The sequence below is a fragment of the Castanea sativa genome, chromosome 9, assembly GCF_040712315.1.
Source record: "Castanea sativa cultivar Marrone di Chiusa Pesio chromosome 9, ASM4071231v1".
In the NCBI taxonomy this organism is placed as follows: Eukaryota; Viridiplantae; Streptophyta; class Magnoliopsida; order Fagales; family Fagaceae; genus Castanea; species Castanea sativa.
The window spans coordinates 4751202-4773974 of record NC_134021.1 but is presented as its reverse complement, the minus strand read 5'-3'; the positions used below and the strand labels follow the sequence as shown (position 1 = coordinate 4773974).

At 31.7% G+C, this 22773-nt stretch overlaps 1 protein-coding gene across 1 annotated transcript; it reads right to left on the bottom strand.

Moving 5' to 3' along the window:
• Positions 1–10868: 10868 nt before the first annotated feature.
• On the bottom strand, positions 10869–16624 carry LOC142609463 (ubiquitin-like protein 5). The gene is made up of 2 exons (XM_075781047.1): positions 16320–16624; positions 10869–11107 (listed from the first exon to the last, which is right to left on the bottom strand). The coding sequence occupies exon 1, from the start codon at positions 16540–16542 to the stop codon at positions 16321–16323; it is 222 nt and encodes a 73-aa protein (XP_075637162.1). The 5' UTR covers positions 16543–16624; the 3' UTR covers positions 10869–11107; position 16320.
• Between the last annotated feature and the right edge of the window lie 6149 nt (positions 16625–22773).

Sequence of the window (22773 nt, the reverse complement as noted above, 5' to 3'; positions counted from 1 at the left end):
AATGTGAAGATGGTCCAAGATCCCAACATCGAGAGTGCTTGTGGAGTAGTAGGACGACCTAGATAGCCCACCGTGGGAATTAGAGGAGTACATAACTGAGGAGAGAATCCAATTGGACTGCCGAGGACATTATCTTGGTCCTCTTTTTCTCGAAGAACATGAAGAGGATGACGCAGAATCCAGAGTAATAGCCACCTCCACATTAATTAGGTGTTCCTATCTAATATCAGTTACATTAAATGATGAATAACTAGTCTGAACGGAAAAGACACCTTAAAAGTCTTTCTTTACAATCAAGATATGGTAGGGGGAGTGGCTGATGGGACAAGTATCTTTTGTCATCCAACTAGAAAATGCACAGGAAAGGAGGAAGGAGGAATAAAGAATAAAGGGAGGAGTTAGCCTACAGAGTTGGGGATCTAGAATAATTGAGGAGAAAGAGAGAAATAACAAGAGTTTGTAATCCTTTTTTATTTATACTTTGTATATTGGGAGAAAGGTTTTCTTAATCTAATTCGTCCTGTACTTCCATTACTTGTCCAATCTTTCTATTGTGGATTTTTTAAAATCCATTCTTAGAAATTGGTTGTGTTAATCAAGAACGACTTTTGGTCTATTCATCATAACCCGTGGTTTTTACCTCCACAATAATCAACTTTAGTATGTATTTTTTCTAATTCCAACTTAACAAAACTTGAAATTATTCATTGTACCAAATGTGATTTATTACACCATTTTCTCATATAAAGATAAGTTTTACATGTGGATCTAACACGCAAAAGTCACATTTATGTGAGACTTGTAGTGCATCTGGTGCCATTTTGTTTTTGACAATATCTCATATATAAATGAATACCGTCTTTCTTTTATGTGAAGGAAAAGTTAGTCAATTGAGTATTAGACGCTTCTATGAAGTTTTCTTCAATACGCTAGATTAGGTGCATTAAATAGTCTGACTCATTGTTTTGCTTATTTTCCTCTGGTATATTTTCCCATTCTTTCTAATTGTGCTAGCGAAGATAAATCCTTGATTATCCAAAAAATTTAGATTATTAAAAAATGATGAATTTAATCATTTTACTCTCTAAGTGTAGATTTATATTCTTTCTTAATAAGTAGGTAGTTTAATATATGAGGCTTATAAATTTTAAAATAGGAGATAAAGTTAATGCTCTCATTCATGTACAATTAAATAGAAGATAAAGTAAAAATTTATTTCGAATTTAAGACCATGATATATTATCTATTGTTCTAGAAGTTTAAGTTATTAACCACTGCACACCCTTGGTACGATGGTCACTCCACAGGTATAAATGCTTGTGGAGTGTGGGGGGCAATGGTCGGGATTCAAGTCTCCAGGAGGGAGCTTCATACACATTTACACTTAGATTAGGCTAAAGTAGAAATTCTATCTGGTATAAAAAAGAAGTTTAAGTTATTAAAAAAAAAAATTATTTAAAATTTTCTAACAAGCACCAATACTTGCTCTGTTGAGAGCATCAAATACCTAGCATAAGTGCAAAACTCAGAAAATGGTTGGCTTGCCTGGGTCTTTGATCCTTATCCAATTATCAAATCCTTGGATCTCAAAAAGGAATTTCAAAATTGAATTGCACGTATCTTAAATTTGGCTTGTCATTGACCATAATAATGTAATAGTAATTGTTCCCGATATTTAAGGTGAAGTTTTAAGATTCCATTAGAACATTTAGCAAGAAGTTATGGGTTAGGTTTTGCGATAGATCTCACTTAAAGCATAATTGACCAAGTTATGGTTAAGTAGGTAGATGAAGTCCATCCGAGGACTAATAAGATAAGTTAAACAATTTTAAGGGTGTAATTTAAACACTTAATAAAGCTAATAATAAACTAGCTCTTAGATGAACAAATTATTTCTCTGCATATGATCATCGGTATCTCTATCCAATCAGACTTAATTTATATTTTTCACAAAAAAACAAAGACTTAATTTAATTGTACTATGATAAAGAGAGTAGAATTCAACGAAAAAAAAATTTCTCTTAATAAAAGTATGTGATCATGGTTGTCAAGAAAGTCATTGTTAAAATTTGCAGTTAAAAAAATCGTTAAATTTAGGAAAAAAAGAAGAAGAAGAGACAAATATGAGTGATAGAGAGGTGGCGGTCTCTTGAAATCAATTAATTTTATAATTGTAGTAATAACACAAAAATAAACGTTTTCTTATCAAAAAAAGAAAAAAGAAAACTTTCAACATATAAAAAAAAATTGTGGGTTCCAATTAACTCAATCGGTAAGTCTCTAATAGTTAAATAAGAGATTTAGAGTTCAATTCTTTCCTACACCAGAAACCGATTGATATCTTGATCAGATGATAAAGAGCTATCGTCAGGAGCAGACATCATAAGTTGGACCTTTCTTAAAAAAAATTGTGCAAAAAATAAAAACTATTAAAAAAATTAGTGTCACCAACTGGGTATAAACTACAAACCAATTGATGATTAGCAGAAACATAAACAAAAAGAAGTCTGATTTATTTAAAATACAAACAAGAAGTTGAAATTGCTGTTGAAATAGTGTCATTAGAATTGAGTAATGTTGGACAAACTAAGAGGACCCATCAATATGACACGATCAGCTCACATAGTCATATACATTTATCATATTTATTGTCTGTTTTGGGGTAGTTTGAATTATAATTATTTTTTAGTTTCAATATATATTTTTTCTCTTCGATGATGCCAAATTATCAAAGAAAAAATTGCGGTGGCTGTTTTAAAATCTTCAATACGTCAAAATAGCCACTTTCCACAAGGGTTTAGAAAAGTCCGAAGTGATGAGATGAGATATGATAGGAGTGAAAAAAAAGCAGAGCAAAAGTGGGCAGTGGGTACAGCCCAAACCCAACAACACCCGTGTGTGTGTGAGTGTGTGTAAATTTCTCTTTCTTTCAGTCTCTGTCAAAAAGTCAGTGTTTTTTTAACCCAAACAAACAAAAAATAAGAGAGAGAAGAGAGAGACAGACAGAGATTCTAATGAGGTGGCAGTTTTGTGGGCCCTTACACAAGGCCCACTAAAACCATGATCATCACGACCGACATTCAATTGTACGACTGATAAACGTCACTCACTGACTGTGACTTGACAGTGACATCTTACTGTTTTTTTTCAAACGTACCCGCTACAGTTTCTTATTCCCCTATTTCTCATCAAACTTCTCTTACTTTTTTTTTTTTTTTAAATTTATGGTCTTATTAATTATTTATTTTAGAAATTTTTTAATAAAAGTTTTAAAAATTTATTTTAGAAGTTACTTACTTTTTCATTTCTTAATTAAAAGTTTCTTAATTTTTTTTAATTGATACCTTAAGGGCATGTTAGTAAAATCTATCTTTTTATTGGAGGTAAATTTTAAAAATCTAAGTGATAAATTGCATATTTTTATTATGTCTTCTATGCTTACAATTTAAAAAATAAAAAAAATAAAGATCAATAAAAATAATTATATTATCAATCACATGTTTGAATTTGAAGTTTTTGTAGTATAAAATTATACATAAAAATAACATCCGATTTTAATGAAATTTAATATATTTGTTAAAAATATAAAGAATATGCAATCCAATATATAAATTTTCAAAATTCACACTTAATAAAAAAAAAGTATGGATTTGAAGGATTTATTTCCAAACAACTTTCCTTCGTGTTGGAAGTTAAAGCTCAAGGTGAAGGGACTTTTACTTGATAATTTGATAGCTTTTTAGATTTTTTTTATTTAAATAATAATTATATATATGTAAGCAGAGCTATTAGGCTAAGCCCATTTAGAATAGAGAGTTTAGGTAAGATGGCCAAATACAATTAATTTATTAGAGAATGGACTTCCAATGTCAACTTTAATGCACTTGTATGGTTAAGTTTTTAAGTTAATGGAGAAAACGTTAAGTGGTTCATAAAAGATGAAAAGATCTAGGGATTAATACTTCCTCGGGTTAGGTCGATGAGTAGTTGTTCATATAATGTTCAAGTCTCAATTACAGGATAATGTTACATAGTGTATGTATTTTCTTTCAGGTTTTCGTCCCCTATTTTGGAGGGCTTCCTTCTTTTATATAGTCAGCTAATTTGTATCCTAGCCCTCTACTTATACAGTCATTAATTTGCCTTTGGATGCTTGTCCTATCAAGGTTTTGTTGAAGGTGGTAAAATGTGCTGCAAGTTGTGACTTGTGAGGGTATTGTTCAGGAGTTATTCCTCCATTACGGCCAGCTGATTCGATGTAGTGCATTGAATGCAAAGGTAAAAACTACTTTATATGGATATTTTCCTTCTTTGCTTGCATGTCTCTACTGTCTTCTTCGATATTTGGTCTTCTAGTCCAAGCGGCCTGCTTGACACTTCCCAAGAAACGCTTGCTCTTCGGGCTCGATAAGGAGTCGGGCTCTTTGTCCTTCCTCCTCAAATTCTCATCCATTGAGTTACCTTTATCTCTTGAAATAGGCCCCCAAAAAAAATCCTTAATACTTTAACATTGAATTAACTTATAATCCATTTGGGACATCTAGAGTTTTTCCCCATATATTAGGATTTAAACTATACAGTGTCTCTTGACATGGTTATTATTCTTTATTATGGAATTCTTTTGGATTAGACAGGATTGAAACTTGGAAGAATAGATAATTTATTTAACAAAGAAAGACTATCAATTCAGCTTATTGAAGCCTACGTTGATACATCTAAAGTTGACAGAGCCGAAAGGGAAATGGGCCTTCAAACTCGGATAGCAATTCTGTTGGGTTTGAAGGAAATGGACACGTTTGAAAATCTAGAAACTATTGGGCTTTGGGTTGGGCTCCCAGCTTCATCCAATCTTTAACACGGGCCAGAGGCATCCGTATCATTGTTATCTTTTTTTTAGAGGTATCTGTATTTTGTTAAAATAAAAATAAAAATAAAAAGAGAGATATCTGTATTGATGCGTTAGAAAATGACAAACATATGGGGTTTGTGATTTTTTATTTTTTGCATAACCATTTTAATTTAGAAATATTAAAGGGAGTCGCGTGTGTAATTATTTTTTCACAACCCATGGTACATTGTTATTTAGGCTTTTTGATAAGTTCATAAGTACCACTAGCACATAACAGAGTATGTTGCTGCTACTACTTAATCCCACGACTTCTTGGCATTTTGTTCTGTTTGAGGACTTTCTACCGCTACACCACATTTGCCTGTGGTTGCATAACCAAATGATGATAACGCTAAACTTAAAATTAAATTGGTGAGCTCACAATAATTAGTAACATGGCGTTTCTCTTATATATTTGACTTGGTAAGCAATATACACGTAATCTATGCTTCAAATTCCAATGAAGTCATATTCATATCATAGTCGAGATGGTTGAAATACTGGGTTTAATGCCTAGTTAATTAGGAACTTGAATATTACAACACAACTTGTCTCCCATCATGAAAGCTTTTCATGACAATTGAAACCACGGAATTGAATTCTCACATATATTTGCCACAATTACCGGTACCATATATGCACACTAGTGTCCAATTAAGATGGTGATGGCTTTTAAGAGATTGTCAAAGCATACATCTCTTCTCCTTCTAGGAAAAAGTCATCATATGTTATCACATTTCAATTTCTTTAGTGGAATTCCATTATGTTTTACTTGACCAGTTCTCTTTGATCGATTGCTCTAACCACAACAATGGGTGAACTTGGGAACTGTGTAATCCAAAACTACAAGGCTCATTCAACTATTCAATAAAAAGCCGAAGGATAAACGGAAACCTTAACTAGTGGATAATCATTTTGGGAAGCTAAATCATGACAATAAGAATAGGGACACTAATATTTTTCATAATTACTGACTTGATCTGATGTGATTAGTGTATAATAAAGATGGTTTATTGGTTTACTCAAGTAAAAACGATATTGCTCAATCATAACAAAGCCATAATAAGAATCACTATAAACAACTGCTTCTAAGCACGCGCTTTTAGAGCTCCAGATCATTCCAACAGGAACATAATTTCTTGGCATCAGCATAATCTTACCACATTAATGGTGGCAGGACAGTTCTCATCTTCAACTCCACCTTCCCCCCCAGCATCCAAATGTAAACTTCACGTTTTTAATAAGTAGTTGTTTTCTCAAAATAGTTGCTTATACACAAATGATTGAACTGATATCATCATGCTTAAGCATCCCAAGTCCCAACAGTAGTATGCCATCATTGCCATCATAATCAATCATTTTGAGAATTTATTAATGACATAGGTGTGAAGATACAAGCAAAGAAACAAGTTGCTCTATCCCAAGTGATGATTTGGCTCCAGCTTAATTTTTATTTATTTATTCAATAAGGTAGCAGTAAGTATATATAAATGGGATGAGGTCAATGAATACACATTGGAGACTCTTTTTTATTTAGAAAAAAAGAAAAAAGAAAAAAAAGGAGAAGATAACTAGTATACATATCCCACACCTTCTCCAGGTCAAAGTGAATAGCTAGTTTAGACATGCATGATACATGCCACACCATTATTGGTCCAGGTGAAAAGAAAATCACATAGAATGTCTCGTCTAAATATTAAAACACTTGACACCCTTAGATAGAACACCTGAAAAACAAATTTATCAGTAAGCTAGAGTGAGAATCCAAAAGAGCAAACAATGAAACTTCCATAAACCAGGTATATAGATAGTACTAGCATTTAGGCCTAGTCACAAATTATGGGAATAACAGATTGCTAAGTCTGATTAATAATGTTGAAGTTTCCAAGGTTTTTATAGTCTTTTCATTGGAGTATTATTATTGTTGTGAAAAATGTAGCTTGAATGATAAAATAGCAAGCACCACAAGATAATATGGTTAGGCTCACAAATTTTGGAAAGAATGGATTGCTGAGTCTTATTAATAACATTGAAGTTTCCAGGGTCTTCACAGTCTTTTCATTGGAGTACTATTATTAGTGTGAAAAATACACCCAAAACAATAAAATAGCAAGCACTACAAGATAATGTGGTTAGGCTAACTCACAATTCTGGGGAGAACGAATTGCTAAGTCTTATTGATAATGTCGAAATTTTTAGGACTTTTATAGTCTTTTCATTGGAGTACTTTTATTGTTGTGAAAAATATACCTTGAACAATAAAATAGCAAGCACCACAAAATAACATGGTTAGATGATGTGAACTAACTCACAAATTTTTGGAAGAATTTGGATTGCCGAGTCTTATTAATAATGTCGAAGTTTCCAGGACCTTTATAGTCTTTTCATTAGAGAACTATTATTGCTGTGAAATTACACCCCAAACAATAAAATAGCAAGCACCACAATATAACGTGATTAGGCAACATAATTAAGCTAACTTACAAATTTTGGGGAGAACATATTGTTGAGTCTTATTAATGATGTCAAAGTTGCCGGGCTTTTAAAGTCTTTTCATTGGAATACTATTATTGTTGTGGAAAATACACTCCAAACAATAAAATAGAAAGCACGATAAGACTAAATAATACATGCAAATTTATCTTTCTTTTAGTTCTTGTATCATGTAAAGTGATACAAGGACTCCTATTTCTTTCTAGACCAAATTATACTTTCCCTTTAGATATGATGCAATTCTAATAATTTGTAATGCCTTCCTACTTCCTAAAGTAAGGCAATATTTATCTCTATTAAAATAAAAAAGAAAGTTGGGAAAAATTTCTTCTAATTTATTGTTAGAATTTTTGTCAAATTTTACGGAAAATTCAAATTCTTATTAGATAGTGCTTCAATTTTTTTTTTTGGGGGTTAAAATTGACGGAAAACTAAAATAGCATGGAACATTCTCAATTTTAAAGTTTAGGAAAAGTTGAAAACATAACTAAGAAAAAAGGGTAAGTACAATTAACTCATTTTCAAATGATAATCAACTTTAATGTGTATTTTTCTAGTTCTAAGTTCTAACTCAACAAAAAGTAAAATTATTCATTGCACTAGATGTGATCTATTACACCGTCGTCTCACATAAAAATAGGTTCTACATATGGATCTCACACATAAAACTCACATTTATGTGAGACATATAGTGCATTGGATGCCATTTTGTTTTTGACCATATCTCATAAAAGAATATTGGGTTTCTTTTATGTGAAGGAAAAGTTGGTCAATGCTAATTATAAACTTCTAGGAAGATTTCTTAGCCAAATTAGGTGCTTTAAATTGTTAAACTCATTGTTTTGCTACTAAAAATTACATAGTCATAATTCAATAGTCTTTTCCTACTGGTTTTTTCCCCTTTCTTTCTAATTTTTAGTAGCACAAATAAATCATCGATTATTCCAAAAGTTTAAATTGAAAATTATGAATTTAATCATTTTACTATTATTCTAATACTCCTATTTAATTGTAGATCCATACTCTCCCTTAATAAGTGGGTAGTCCAACACGTCAAGATTTTAAATAGGACATAAAGTTAACACTCCCATTCATGTATTAATCGGAAGGTAAAGGAGAAATTTATTTTGCATTCAAAACTATGATAAATTATTTATTGTTCCAAAAGTTTAAAATATTAAAAAATATAATATTTTATTATTTAATCAGTACTCTAACAAACACCAATATTGGCTCTCGTTGAGACTTGAGAGCATGAAATGCCAAGCATAACTTTGAAAATGGTTGGCTTTCCATGGGTCTTTGTCCCTCATCTAATTATCAAGTCTCCGAGTGTCAACTTTTTCCACAAAAAAAAAAAAAGAAAAAAAAAAAAAAGGTCTATGGATGTCAAAAAGAGATTAATTTCAAAATTGAATTACACGTATCTTAAGTTAGGTTTGTCATTGACCAAAATAATGTAATAGTAATTGTTCTCGATATTTAGGGTGAAGATTTAAGAGTCCATTATAACATTAACAAGAAGTTTTTTTTTTTTTTAGGAACATTAACAAGAAGTTGCCCGGTAGGTTTTATGATAGCTCTCACTTAAAGCATAATTGACCATGTTTTGGTTAAGTAGGCAAATTAAGTCCATTCGAGGACTAAAAAGATAATTTAAACACATTTTAAGGATATAATTTAAGCACTTAATAAAGCTATAAACTAACTCTTAGATGAACAAATTATTTATCTACATATGATAATCGGTATTTCTATCCAATTAAACTTAATTTATATTTTTCACAAAAAAAAAACAAAGACTTAATTTAATTGTACTATGATAATGAGAGTAAAATTCGGCAATCTTTATTCTATTAATAAAAGTATGTGATCATGGTTGTCAATAAGGTCATTATTAAACAAAAATATTGGTGATAGAGGGGTGGTAGTCTCTTGAAATCAATTGATTTTATATCTACAAATATAATTCAAATAGATTTGAGGAGAATTATAGTAACTACACAAAATAAAAATTTTCTTAGGAAAAAAGAATAAAATGTCCCCAACATACACAAAAATTGTGCAAAAAACAAAACTAGTAAAAAAACAGAAATACAAAATTAGAGTCACCAACTGAGTATAAACATCCTCTTAAAAAAAAAAAAAGGTATAAACCAATTTATTAGCACAAACATAAACAAAACAAAATGAAAACATAAACAAAACAAAGTTGATTTGATCACAATCAAGAAGTTGAAAGAATGACATTTGGGCTGTGGTTGGTATGACAGGAAATTTTATTTGAATTTTTTTTAAGCATTTGATTGTGTTTCTAATAATATTCCAAAAAATATTTTCAAGTATTTAGTTGCGTTTCATGAAAATGCTACTAAAAACATATTTTCTACAGTTTCTCATTTTCCAAGCACATATATAATAAAAAAAAAAAAAAAAAAACTAATCAGGGGCTAGTGGTGGCTACAACCACCGTAGACTAGGGGTGTTAGTGGGGTATATTGGTTGGGTGGCAGATTGTGGGGGGGGGGGGGGCAAGGACAGAGGTTCAGTTGATGACTTTTTAGTGAAGTGGAAAATGGTTTGCCACAATTATCAGTGTCATACATGCACACCAATGTCCAATTAAGATGACGATGGTTTTTAACTGTTCGTTTAGATTGAGGAGAAGTAGAGTAAAGTTGGCTCAAAATTAACTTATTTTCGGTTAACTTTACTCTACTCCACTTCCTTCACTCTCCCTTCAATCCAAACAGACCCTAAAAGATCATCATAGTACATCCAATTTGGTTTTTTGACAATTCACAGTTTATCAAGTGGAATCGTCCAGAAACTTTTGTCATGCACCTCTTCTTGACTGAGAAAAATGTCATCATATGTTATAACATTTTAAATTCTTTAATGGAATTCCATTATGTTTTACTTGACTAATGCTATTTGATCAAATTGCTCTAACCACAACAACGGATTAGCTTGGGAACACTGTAATCCAAATGTAGGCTCATTCAAGTATTCAATAAAAAGCCGAAGGAGGAAAGGAAACTTTAACTAGTAGACAATCATTTTGAGAAGCTAAATAATGACAATAAGTATAGGGACACTAACATTTTTCACAATTATTGACATGATCTACTATGATTAGTGCATGATTAAAATGGCTTTAGCAGTGAACTCACGTAAAAATGATATTGCTAATCATAGGAAAGCCATATCAAGAATCACTAAAAACAGCTGCTTCTCAGCATGCCCTTTCAGAGCTCCAGATGATGGCAGAACAGGTCTCATCTTCAACTCCACCTTCCCCCCAACACTAAAATGTAGATTTCACTTTTTTAAGTAATTGTTTTCTCAAAATAGTTGCTTATGCACAAATGATTTGACTAATATCATGCTTAAGCAACCCAACAGTAGTATGCCATTACCATCATAATCATTCATTTTAAGAATTTACTAATGACATAGGTGTGAAGATACAAGCAAAGAAACAATCTGCTCCCAAGTGATGATTTGCCTACAGCGCAATTTTTTATTTATTCAATGAGGTAGCAGTAATTAGACATGCATATCCCACACCTCCATATCAAGTGAATAGCTGTTTTAGACATACATACATGATACATGCCACACTATCATTGGTCCAGTTGAAAAGCAAATCACATAGAATGTCTCTTCTAGATACCATAACACTCAGACACACTTCCAGTGCATTTTTTCTAAGAAATAGAACACCTGAAAAACATATATATCAGTAAGAGTTAGAATCCAAAAGAGCAAACAATGAAACTTCCATAATATTAGTTTTAGTTATTCAGAGTTAAAATGTTTCAGATATCGAAACAAGAGTTAACAAGAGAAAATGCTACATTGAATCTATCAAATGGGAAAACCAACATAAAAATCTGTGGTTACACCTATGGCCCTACTGCGTATTTAACTGAGTCAAAATTTGGAAAGAGGTTCACAGAAAGAACATACTTGTCTCCATTCTGCACAGAAAATAATTCAAATGGTACACTGCCCCACTAAATCAGTTACTCTTGGTAACTTTCAGTGGAACACTATCAAGTAACCTATGCTTATGACTTTAACTGCAGATTGTGTATTTTACTACATTCATTTTTTAAGGTGAACTTGATTTTCTTCTGGATATCCCTAACAAGAACCACAATGATATTCTGTTTGAATAGAGGAGTTGGGGACTACAAAAAAGAACCTCTCCATTGTTTTAATTGGTACTAGCAGATGTCACACCAAAAACTTCTCAAACTTCTAATTAAAGGAGATAGTCCCATTGTTGCTAATTCAGTAAGAAACCGGCTTAAATATTGCCCAACAGAACCAATGAAGTACTAGATCTTCAATCCCCCCCACCCAAAAAAAAAAAAAAAAACAACAACAACAACAGAGCATCACCTCACATAGAGGATCAGATCTGCTAGTAATAATTATTGCATAAACAATCAACTTGCACCAATTTTAATCTCATCACCTTAATAATTTGCTGGAGTTAATCTCTACTATGAAAACTAGAACTTGGCAAGTAAACGTTCTTCTAGCCTACAGCAAAGGAAACATTGAACTTAACCCCCCTTTCTTGGAGAACTGTAAAAATTATTAGAACAACAAAAGCAGAAGGCTGGGAGGAGAGTTATGGGGTAAAAGCGGCTTTCAAATCAAAGGAGAGCTATTGGTAACATAGTACTGTAACCACCTGGTCAAACTGTCGAGTTTGTGATTTCGACAAATGATTGTACGTGGATTTTTTTTATAGATATTACATAGCAGTACCATCAAGCAAAAGTAGTAAAAGGCTTGGAGGTTAACAATTATGAAGCTTTTTTACTAAAGGTGGAACAAACAAATTAATTCAGCACTTAACAAACTCAAATTTTGACAAGCCAGAGAGTCTGATTCAGTGTTCAGTGTTCTACTGCCAAGGACCTCCAAGATTAAGAGCATCTTGAAAAACTCTCATTGACAGAGTAGAAATACAGAAACAGTCTTGACTACTGTGAAAAACACCAAAAAATTGGAAGAGCAAGCACCGCAACATCCAAAATTTAATGTGGTTTGGTAAACACTATGCCTTCATCCACAAGCAACCAACCAAAATCCACTATCAATGATAAAGATTACAACCAATCACATCTCACTAACTCTCACAAATATAAACTAGCCCAAATCAACAATATAAAAAAAAGGCACCCTCACATTCATACACAAGTGAAGATTTTTCCTTCTAACTCTCACACATAACAAAAGTTACACCACCACTCTATTTACAGGGAATATCATACCTCAATGCTTTTTTCTTATCACTATGAGATTAACGCTCTTAATAGGAATAAAGTATCACCTTGTTATTCTTCTAAACCATGTGGGATTCCAAAATTAACAAGAAAACCTCAGAACTTATCCCCTTATGGGCTGGACTCAACAAATCCCAACCTCCTTTTCATGAGGCGTTTTTACTAGTACGTACATATAAATAAATAAATTAAGATATCTTCACTAGTATCCATTTGGGTATTTCCCTTAGCACCCCCGACACCCGCCCCCCTCCCTCCCCAGGGGGTGGACTTGTGGGAAGCAATACTCCTCCACATCCTCAACAGAGGATGCAATCATTAGAATTTAGCTTTGCAACCATATTAATTACATTCTTCACAAATCTCGCTTTCTTCTATTCATTAGTACCCTTTCCCTATGGCGTTTTAACGAATGAAAGGCTCCTCCCTACCTTTTTCTCCATTATATGCTCCACCTTTAACTCTCTCCAATCAACTTATACAGAATCTTGAAAGTTGATCCTTCATTGCCACCAAAGTATCTTTATTGACTTTCATAACTACATCTCATAGATAATATCCATAGTCTTAAGTATCTAGCTGACCTAAAAAAAATCAAAATTGCTTCCAAGTTGGAGTATGTCTCAATTAACTAAAGTTTTCACATTCAGTGTGTGTTTGGATAGGGATGAAAAATGAAAATTATTTCATTATTCAACTTATTTTTGCTACTATTCATAGGTCCCATTGCACTTTTTGACATTATTTATGGGTCCTACTGTACTATTTCAACTAAATTTTACCTTTATTTACAGTACTTTTAGCAATAATTTTTCAGTTTCAGCAAAATAAGCGGTATCTAAACACACCCTCAGATCAAACATATTAAAAGTTACCGTACCTATTCCCACATTAAACATTATTATTCACCTAGCAGAACCTACATCACAAGCTTTGTACATGTCAAATCAATCTTTATTCCAACACATGTGAAAGGAGTAAGTAGGATATAAAACCCACAAAATTTAATGGAACCTTTTTACTAACAATTAGAACATCACCACTATCTTCATCCTCACTATCTGTCGTAACAATTAATGCATTTACAAGATATGCAACAAGCTTTTGTCTATTACAAATTTAACTCGGCTCAGTATTTCTTGCATTAATATTGATAATGTCCCAACTAATGACAATAAACACATGCCATGTCATTAATATCCATTTTGGGTCTAGACTATGATTTTGATTTCTTTCTATTAAAATTCCTCCTCCACAATACACTCCTACCACGACTTGATTCAAACTTTACCACAAATGCCCCAATTTCAAAATCATTCATTGACTTATTGAGCTTCTCTCTCCAATGAAATTATTATTATAGTATAGTTACAAGGATATCATATGAAAGAGGGAGTGAGGTTAAGAGCACCAAGCCTTACTCCTACTTGATTCAAATGACCCCTAATGTCAATACCTTCCTCCATGTGCAATCGATACAACTCATCTGCAAAAATGAATGTTTCTAAGTGATTTTGACATGTGTATCTTCTTTAACATTAATCTTAGGTAGAAGTTTCATTCAATACACTATCATTCACCTATGGGAAGAAATTCAAACAGAGAGTAATCATTACATTCATCTCAAGCTATTCCCATTCATCATCAAACACAATGGCCAGTTTTGTCAACTTTCTATACAACGCCTTAATTAATACTTGCTTCTTTAATCAATTCTTCCTGCCGTAGGATAGTGTTGATAATAATTTGCCAAATACTAAAATTAGGGTTGAGCATGGATTGGGTTTGGGATTGGGGTATTCCCGACATCCTTAGATTGAGAAATTCCTAAATCAACCCAACACATGAATCATGATAACTCTAACAAACAACCCCATCCAATCCAACTTGAGGGATTAGGTTGGGTTGGGATGTAAGTCTCAAAATTCAAAATAAATCATAAAAAATTCAAAATAGATAAATATAGATTAAACTATTAATCGTGTGGGTTAGGTCGGGTCACTTGGGTTGAAATTTTGCTAACCTAAATCTGAGCCAAAGCAAGCTTCAGGGGGGAAAAAATTTAGAACCCAACTTAACCCATCAACCCATGAAAACCCAACACGAGGTAGTGGATTGGTTCCCTCAAGTTGGTAGGTCGAATGCATGCCCTTAACTAAAATTATAATTATCAACAAAAGGCTCTACCTCAAAATTTGTCCTCACCATCTTCAATAAATTAAAATATTCTTATACTGATTTGTTGTCAGAAACACTCAAAACAAGAAAATAATAAGCACCATAACACACCAAATCATTCTATGCCTACATCTACAAGCAATGCCAACCAAAATCCACTATCAATGAAGGATTACAGCCACATTCAATAATCTTAATAACACTCATAAATATAAACTAACCCAAATCCCTATTACATCCAAAGGTGCTCTCACACAAACACACATGGTAACACTTTGTCTTCTAAATCTCCTATACACAATAAAACTAAACCACCACTCCATCTATAGGGTATATCATTCATATCTACTTCTTTTCTTATCAATGTGGGATTATAACTATTCGCAAGAATTAGCGCAGCTCTTTGTTATTCTTCTGCATAGTGCTGTGAGATTCCAAACCAACAAGAAAACCTTTAAACTTCTATCCTCATGAATTGAACTTCACACCAACAAAAAAGCATCAAAAGAAAAAATTGGGGTTAAATTTCATCTAGTCACTTTCGGGGGTTACCACACAAACCTATTGAAAGAACTGAATGCATAAGATTAAACTATGATTGCTCAGCTCTTCAGAATATCATGAAGCTGGATATCACAAATTTCCTTTTAAAATAGATGATGAAAATTTATACTTTGTCTATGGGGTTTTTATATGGTCATATATCTTCCAAAATATTTTCTTTTCTTCCTTTTCCAAAATCTTATTTTCCCACAGTTTCTTTTTCTATGCTAAAAGCCTGCACATAGTTCTTCCCCTCAGTGACGAAATTACTACCCCCAATTTCCCAATTGAACATAGATCAGCCTACTCCACATGAAAAACGGGAATAGAATAAACTGAGACATATTATCAATTTAAATAACACAGAAGTAAACAACCAACCCAAAAAGTCAGTCATGTATATTGAAAATGAAAGGTACAAACTCACACCATCATTAAGCAAAACTAAATATAAATCAATCGTGGGGTTTTTAGCATAATCAATGTGCAAGGAAACATCCAAGGTTTTATTCAATAGATCAAAGTAATTCACAATTCCTCTGCTCAAAAAGAAACTTACACATCCCTGGCAAAAAATTCACCAATCCATCTATATCACAATAAACCAAACTGTAGAAACAAGAACCTGCAATTTTCATATAGACACACACACACATAATATATAAGAAGCCCTATAAGGTCAAGAGCAACATAAAATCCCAGAATCAAAGCAGGATATCCCAATTTCAGACAAAATTAAGCACGACCCAGAACTTCAAATCCCTCATATAACATAGCTATGTGTCCCAGTTGTCTAAATTTGATAGATAGTAATAGTTATCAAAGAGAAAAAAATTAAAAATAAAAAGACAGGACAGTACAGTGTTTTTTGTTTTTGAAGAAGTAGAGGAAACAAAGAATGGGAATTTAACCTTAGTTGTAGTAGAGCTCGAGGCCCATGCCATCGTGAATCTCGTAGTCCTTGAGAGTGATGTGGTCCTTGTAGACGTTGTACCACTTCTGGATCCTAATCTTGTCGGACCTCGTGCCAGTCTGAGCCGCCACAAGCTTCTTCAGGTCGCCTATGGTGTCATCCTCGTTGCACTTCACACGAACCTTCTTCCCCAACCGATCGTTCAGCACCACCTCTATCATCTTCACACTTCCAAAAATCAACAACCCTTCTTTAGTCACTCACAAATTTTGGGGAGAATGATTGACGAGTCTTGTTAACAATGTCGAAGTTTTCAGGTCCTTTATAGTCTTTTCATTATTAGTTTATTGGAGTACTATTATCATGCAATATAATATTTTAAGTCCTTTCTTAAAAGTTTCCTAAAAAAAAAAAAAAAAAAAAACAGGGATATTTATAATACATTGGTTGTGTATGTTAGGCCCGGTTTGGAACGGGAGAATAGAATGAAATAGAAAAAAAAAAAAATTTAGAATATTCTTCCATTTTCTTGTTTGGAAATTTTAATGGAGGAAATAGACTTTTCAATTTTCTTGTTTGGGAGTTTTAATAGAGGAAATGGAAAGTTCATTCTCTTATTTGGGAGTTTAACTCTGTTTAAGGCCTCGTTTGGGAAAACAAAATGGAAATGAATGAAAATAATAATTTTAGAATATTCTTCCCTTCTCTTGTTTAGGAGTTTTAACAGAGAGAATGGAAAGTCCATTCCTTCGTTTGGGAGTTTGAGTGGGAGAGAATAGAATGGGTAGAAGGGAACACTCATTCCTCTCTATTCCTTTAAAATCTCAAATTTTCACTCTCCCCGAAATTGGGAGAAATGGGAGGGAATGAAATTAGATTTAATGAATTTTTTACTGAAACTCCCAAAACACTCCTATATATTCAACTCTTTATTTTAAAATAAGGGTCTAATAGTAATATTTTTATAAAATGATTTCATTTCATTCCCTCCATGTTACTCCCAAACAAGATTACTTACATTCCATTCATTTTCATTCCTTTATTTTAAAATATCCAATCAAGGTTTACTTAATTCTATTCCATTCCATTCCATTCATTTCCCTTACTTAAGGCCTCATTTGGGAAGAGGGAATGGAATGGAATGGAAAAGAATTAAAAGAATAATTTTAGAATATTCTTCCCTTTCCTTCCCTTCCCTTCCCTTATTTGGGAGTTTTAATGGAGGGAATGGAAAGTTCATTCTCTTATTTGGGAGTTTAAGTGGGAGGGAATGGGTAGGAGGAAACACTCATTCCTCTTTATTCCCTTAAAACCTCAAATTTTCATTCCCTCGAAATTAAGAGAAATAAGAGAGAATGAAATTAAATTTAATGATTTTTTTACTAAAACTCCCAAAATACCCTTATATATTCGACCATTTATTTTAAAATATGGATCTAATAGTAATATTGTCATAAAATGATTTCATTCCATTCCCTCCATGTTACTCCCAAACAAGATTACTTACATTTCATTCATTTCCATTTCTTTGTTTTAAAACATCCAATCAAGGTTACTTAATCATATTCCATTATTTTTCATTCATTTCCCTTACTTAAATACATTTCATTCTATTCCATTCCCTTCCCTTATGAACTCTCAAACGGAGCCTAAATCCACTCCATTTCTTTCCATTCCCTTATGATCATTTCATTCCATTCCATTCCATTCCATTTCATTCCATTCTCTTATGAACTCCCAAACGAAGTCTATGTGGGAGGGAATAGAATGAGTAGAAGGTGTTGGAAAAAATACATGTTTGTATCGCATACAAAACATACGTAGCGGAAAATTAACAGATCTATTTTATTCGCAATTGATAACATGTACTATGTAAGTTTCAGAATTTAAAAACAAGAAAGTGTACCTTGGTGTGGTGAAATTCAAAACAAAATATTAGAAGTACTTTGAAATACTTTTAATCTTCACTTCAATTCCACTTAATGCTCAAGAAATGTGGTCTCTTAATCACTTCTCAAAGGAGAATAAGAGAGTGGTTTACACTCATATACATGTTATTTCACTTATATGATCTTAATGAAATTCACTTATGAAATTCTATATGTTTGTCTCTTTATATTTAACTGATTATCTAATTAGACTAGCTTTTTGGGTCATTCTAATTGGGTTTTAGTATGTGGTTTGAAGTGGGACCAAAAATGAACAAATAAGACTCTAGCTCCAATGGGCTTTAAGCTTTTTTGTTAACTCTTGACAAGTCCAAAGTTACCATTAATTATATTCAATATCATTATATGAATATAATTGCATTCTAGGCCTTATTAATTAATTATATCCCAAGACTTTATTATACATGCAACCCCTTCATTAAAATATTTGTAGTAGTACAATGTTATGAATATTAACTGCCACTTTGAAGATTACTACGTCTTAATCCTTTAGTACTCAGTTTAATCCTTTAAGTTATTCATCATATATTTATAAAATCTAATTTCATAAATATATACTTTAGTAACTTCTTATTAAAGTGGTTGAGCACAACACTTTGAATAACCAAACCCATTAAACTTATCTAAAGAAAATATTTTATATCTCCGTTAAGAGATTATGAATTCCATCTTAAGAATATATGTTCCATCAACATTAAATGCGGCTGCCCAATATACTGAAGTTTTGATAGTAATTTTAGATCTCACTCCTAATATATTAAAGCAACCTACACCTCATGATCGAGATCGTTATTCTCTCAGGATTTAAAATTGATGTAAATAGAAGTCATTAGATTTATTATTCATTTGACAGTCGTTAGGAGAATAATAAATCTTACGGCGGTCTAGTTCAATATGTCTTAACTCTTAAAACATATCAACATATCAATTAGAAGTCTCCACTTCCATGATCATGACAAACCATCTTAGTTGATATGTTATAGTCTTCATAGATGAAATGCTTAATTTCATCACCGACTACGAATTAAAATTCTGAATTTATAAAGAACTTGTGATTTATATCTTCTGTAATTAAATCACATAAATCAAATATTATGCATCTCATGGACTAAGATATTGTCTCATTAGTTCATTTATAGATAATCTCCTATAATTAAACATTTTAATTACTTATAACATGCCAATAAATTGGATTTTAGAGCACAAACCCTAACAAGAGGGAACACTCATTCCTCTCTATTCCCTTGAAATCTCAAATTTTCATTCCTCCCGAAATTAGGAGGAATGAAAGGGAATGAAATTAAATTTAATAATTTTTTCACTAAAACTCCCAAAATACCCATATATTCAATTCTTTATTTTAAAATAGGGGTCTAATAGTAATACTGTCATAAAATAATTCCATTACATTTCTTCCATGTTACTCCCAAACAAGATTACTTACATTCCATTCATTTTCATTCTTTAATTTTAAAACATTCAATCAAGGTTACTTAATTCTATTCCATTCATTTCTCTTACTTAAACACATTCCATTTCCTTATGATCATTCAATTTCATTCCCTTATGAACTTCCAAACGAAACCTTAGAGTTTCAGTCTTTATAACCCCAGGCTACTACTACAAAGTTTAGGTCTTTCGTAGTGGTAGTCTGATTATGTAATATATTATAAGTCTGTTTAAAAATCTCTATATACTACTTTCATATTCGAGCGCACTCTTGGTGTGATGGCTTATACTTGTGGAGTGTGGGGGTAAAAGTCAGGGTTCAAGTCTCCATAAGGGAGTTTTATATGCATATACACTTAGATTAAGTTAGAGTAAAATTTATATCTTATATTAAAAAAAAGTGTAATAAATGATTAAAACTTGAAAGTTAAAAAATTATAATAAAATAAAATAAATAAATCATGAGTTTCAAATTTTCAACAACATTTAGGTTTGGAAATTTGTTGTATTTGGTTAAAGGAATTGTTAAAAATTGTGATTTCAAGTCAAAGTGAAAAATGCTATTTTTTTTCTACATTACTTAAGTTTTGTTGTAAAAATACATTCTATTCCATTCTTTTATGATCATTCTATTTCATTCCCTTCCCTTGTGAACTTCCAAACGAAGCCCTAGAGTTTCAGTTCTTAGAAGCCCTAGAGTTTCAGTTTTTATAACCCCAGGCTACTACTACAAAGTTTAGGTCTTTCGTAGTGGTAGTCTGATTATGTAATATATTATAAGTCTGTTTAAAAATCTCTATATACTACTTTCATATTCGCACGCAATCTTGGTGTGATGACTTATACTTGTGGAGTGTGGGGGCAAGAGTCAGGGTTCAAATCTCTATAAGGGAGTTTCACACACATATACACTTAGATTAAGTTAGAGTAAAATTTATATCTTATATTAAAAAATAAGTGTACTAAATGATTAAAACTTGAAAGTTAAAAAATTAACATAAAATAAAATAAATAAACCATGAGTTTCAAATTTTCAACAACATTTAGGTTTGGAAATTTTTTGTATTTGGTTAAAGGAATTGTTAAAAATTGTGATTTCAAGTCAAAGAGAAAAATGCTATTTTTTTTTTCTATATTACTTAAGATTTGTTGTAAAAATACATTTCATCCCATTCCTTTCCATTCCCTTATGATCATTTCATCCCATTCCTTTCCATTCCTTTCTGGTCATTCCATTCCATTCCCTTATGAAATTCCAAACGAAGCCTTAGAGTTTTAGTCTTTATAACCCCAGGCTACTACTACAAACTTTAGGCCTTTTATAGTGGTAGTATGATTATGTAATATATTATAAGTTTGTTTAAAAATCTCTATATACCACTTTTATATTTGCGCGCACTCTTGGTGTGATGGCTTATACTTGTGGAGTGTGAGGGCAAGAGCCAAGGTTCAAGTTTCTATAATGGAGCTTCACACACATATACACTTAGATTAAGTTAGAGTAAAATTTATATCTTATATTAAAAAAAAGTGTAATAAATGATTAAAACTTGAAAGTTAAAAAATTAAAATAAAATAAACCATGAGTTTCAAATTTTCAACAACATTTAGGTTTGGAATTTTTTGTATTTGGTTAAAGGAATTGTTAAAAATTGTGATTTCAAGTCAAAGTGAAAAATGCTATTTTTTTTTTCTATATTACTTAAGATTTGTTGTAAAAATACATTCAATTCCATTTATTTCCATTCCCTTATGATCATTCCATTCCATTCCCTTATGAAATTCCAAACGAAGCTTTAGAGTTTCAGTCTTTATAACCCCAGGTTACTACTACAAAGTTTAGGCCTTTTATAGTGGTAGTATGATTATGTAATATATTATAAGTTTGTTTAAAAATCTCTATATACCACTTTTATACACTCTTGGTGTGATGGCTTATACTTGTGGAGTGTGGGGGCAAGAATTAGGGTTCAAGTCTCCATAAGGGAGTTTCACACACATATACACTTAGATTAAGTTAGAGTAAAATTTATATCTTATATTAAAAAAAGTGTAATAAATGATTAAAACTTGAAAGTTAAAAAATTAAAATAAAATTAAATAAATAAACCATGAGTTTCAATTTTCAACAACATTTAGGTTTGGAAATTTGTTGTATTTGGTTAAAGGAATTGTTAAAAATTGTGATTTCAAGTCAAAGTGAAAAATGCTATTTTTTTTCTACATTACTTAAGATTTGTTGTAAAAATACATTCCATCACATTCCTTTCTATTCCTTTATAATCATTCCATCCCATTCCTTTCCATTCATTTCTGGTCATTCCATTCCATTCCCTTATGAAATTCCAAACAAAACCTTAGAGTTTCAGTCTTTATAACCCCAGGCTACTACTACAAAGTTTAGGCCTTTTATAGTAGTAGTATGATTATGTAATATATTATAAGTTTGTTTAAAAATTTCTATATACCACTTTTATATTTGCGCGCACTCTTGGTGTGATGGCTTATACTTGTGGAGTGTGAGGGCAAGAGCCAAGGTTCAAGTCTTTATAAGGGAGCTTCACACACATATACACTTAGATTAAGTTAGAGTAAAATTTATATCTTATATTAAAAAAAAGTGTACTAAATGATTAAAAATTGAAAGTTAAAAAAATAACATAAAATAAAATAAATAAACCATGAGTTTCAAATTTTCAACAACATTTAGGTTTGGAAATTTTTTGTATTTGGTTAAAGGAATTGTTAAAAATTGTGATTTCAAGTCAAAGAGAAAAATGCTATTTTTTTTTCTACATTACTTAAGATTTGTTGTAAAAATACATTCCATCCCATTCCTTTCTATTCCTTTATGATCATTCCATCCCATTCCTTTCCATTCCTTTCCATTCCTTTCTGGTCATTCCATTCCATTCCCTTATAAAATTCCAAACGAAACCTTAGAGTTTCAGTCTTTATAACCCCAGGCTACTACTACAAAGTTTAGGCCTTTTATAGTAGTAGTATGATTATGTAATATATTATAAGTTTGTTTAAAAATCTCTATATACCACT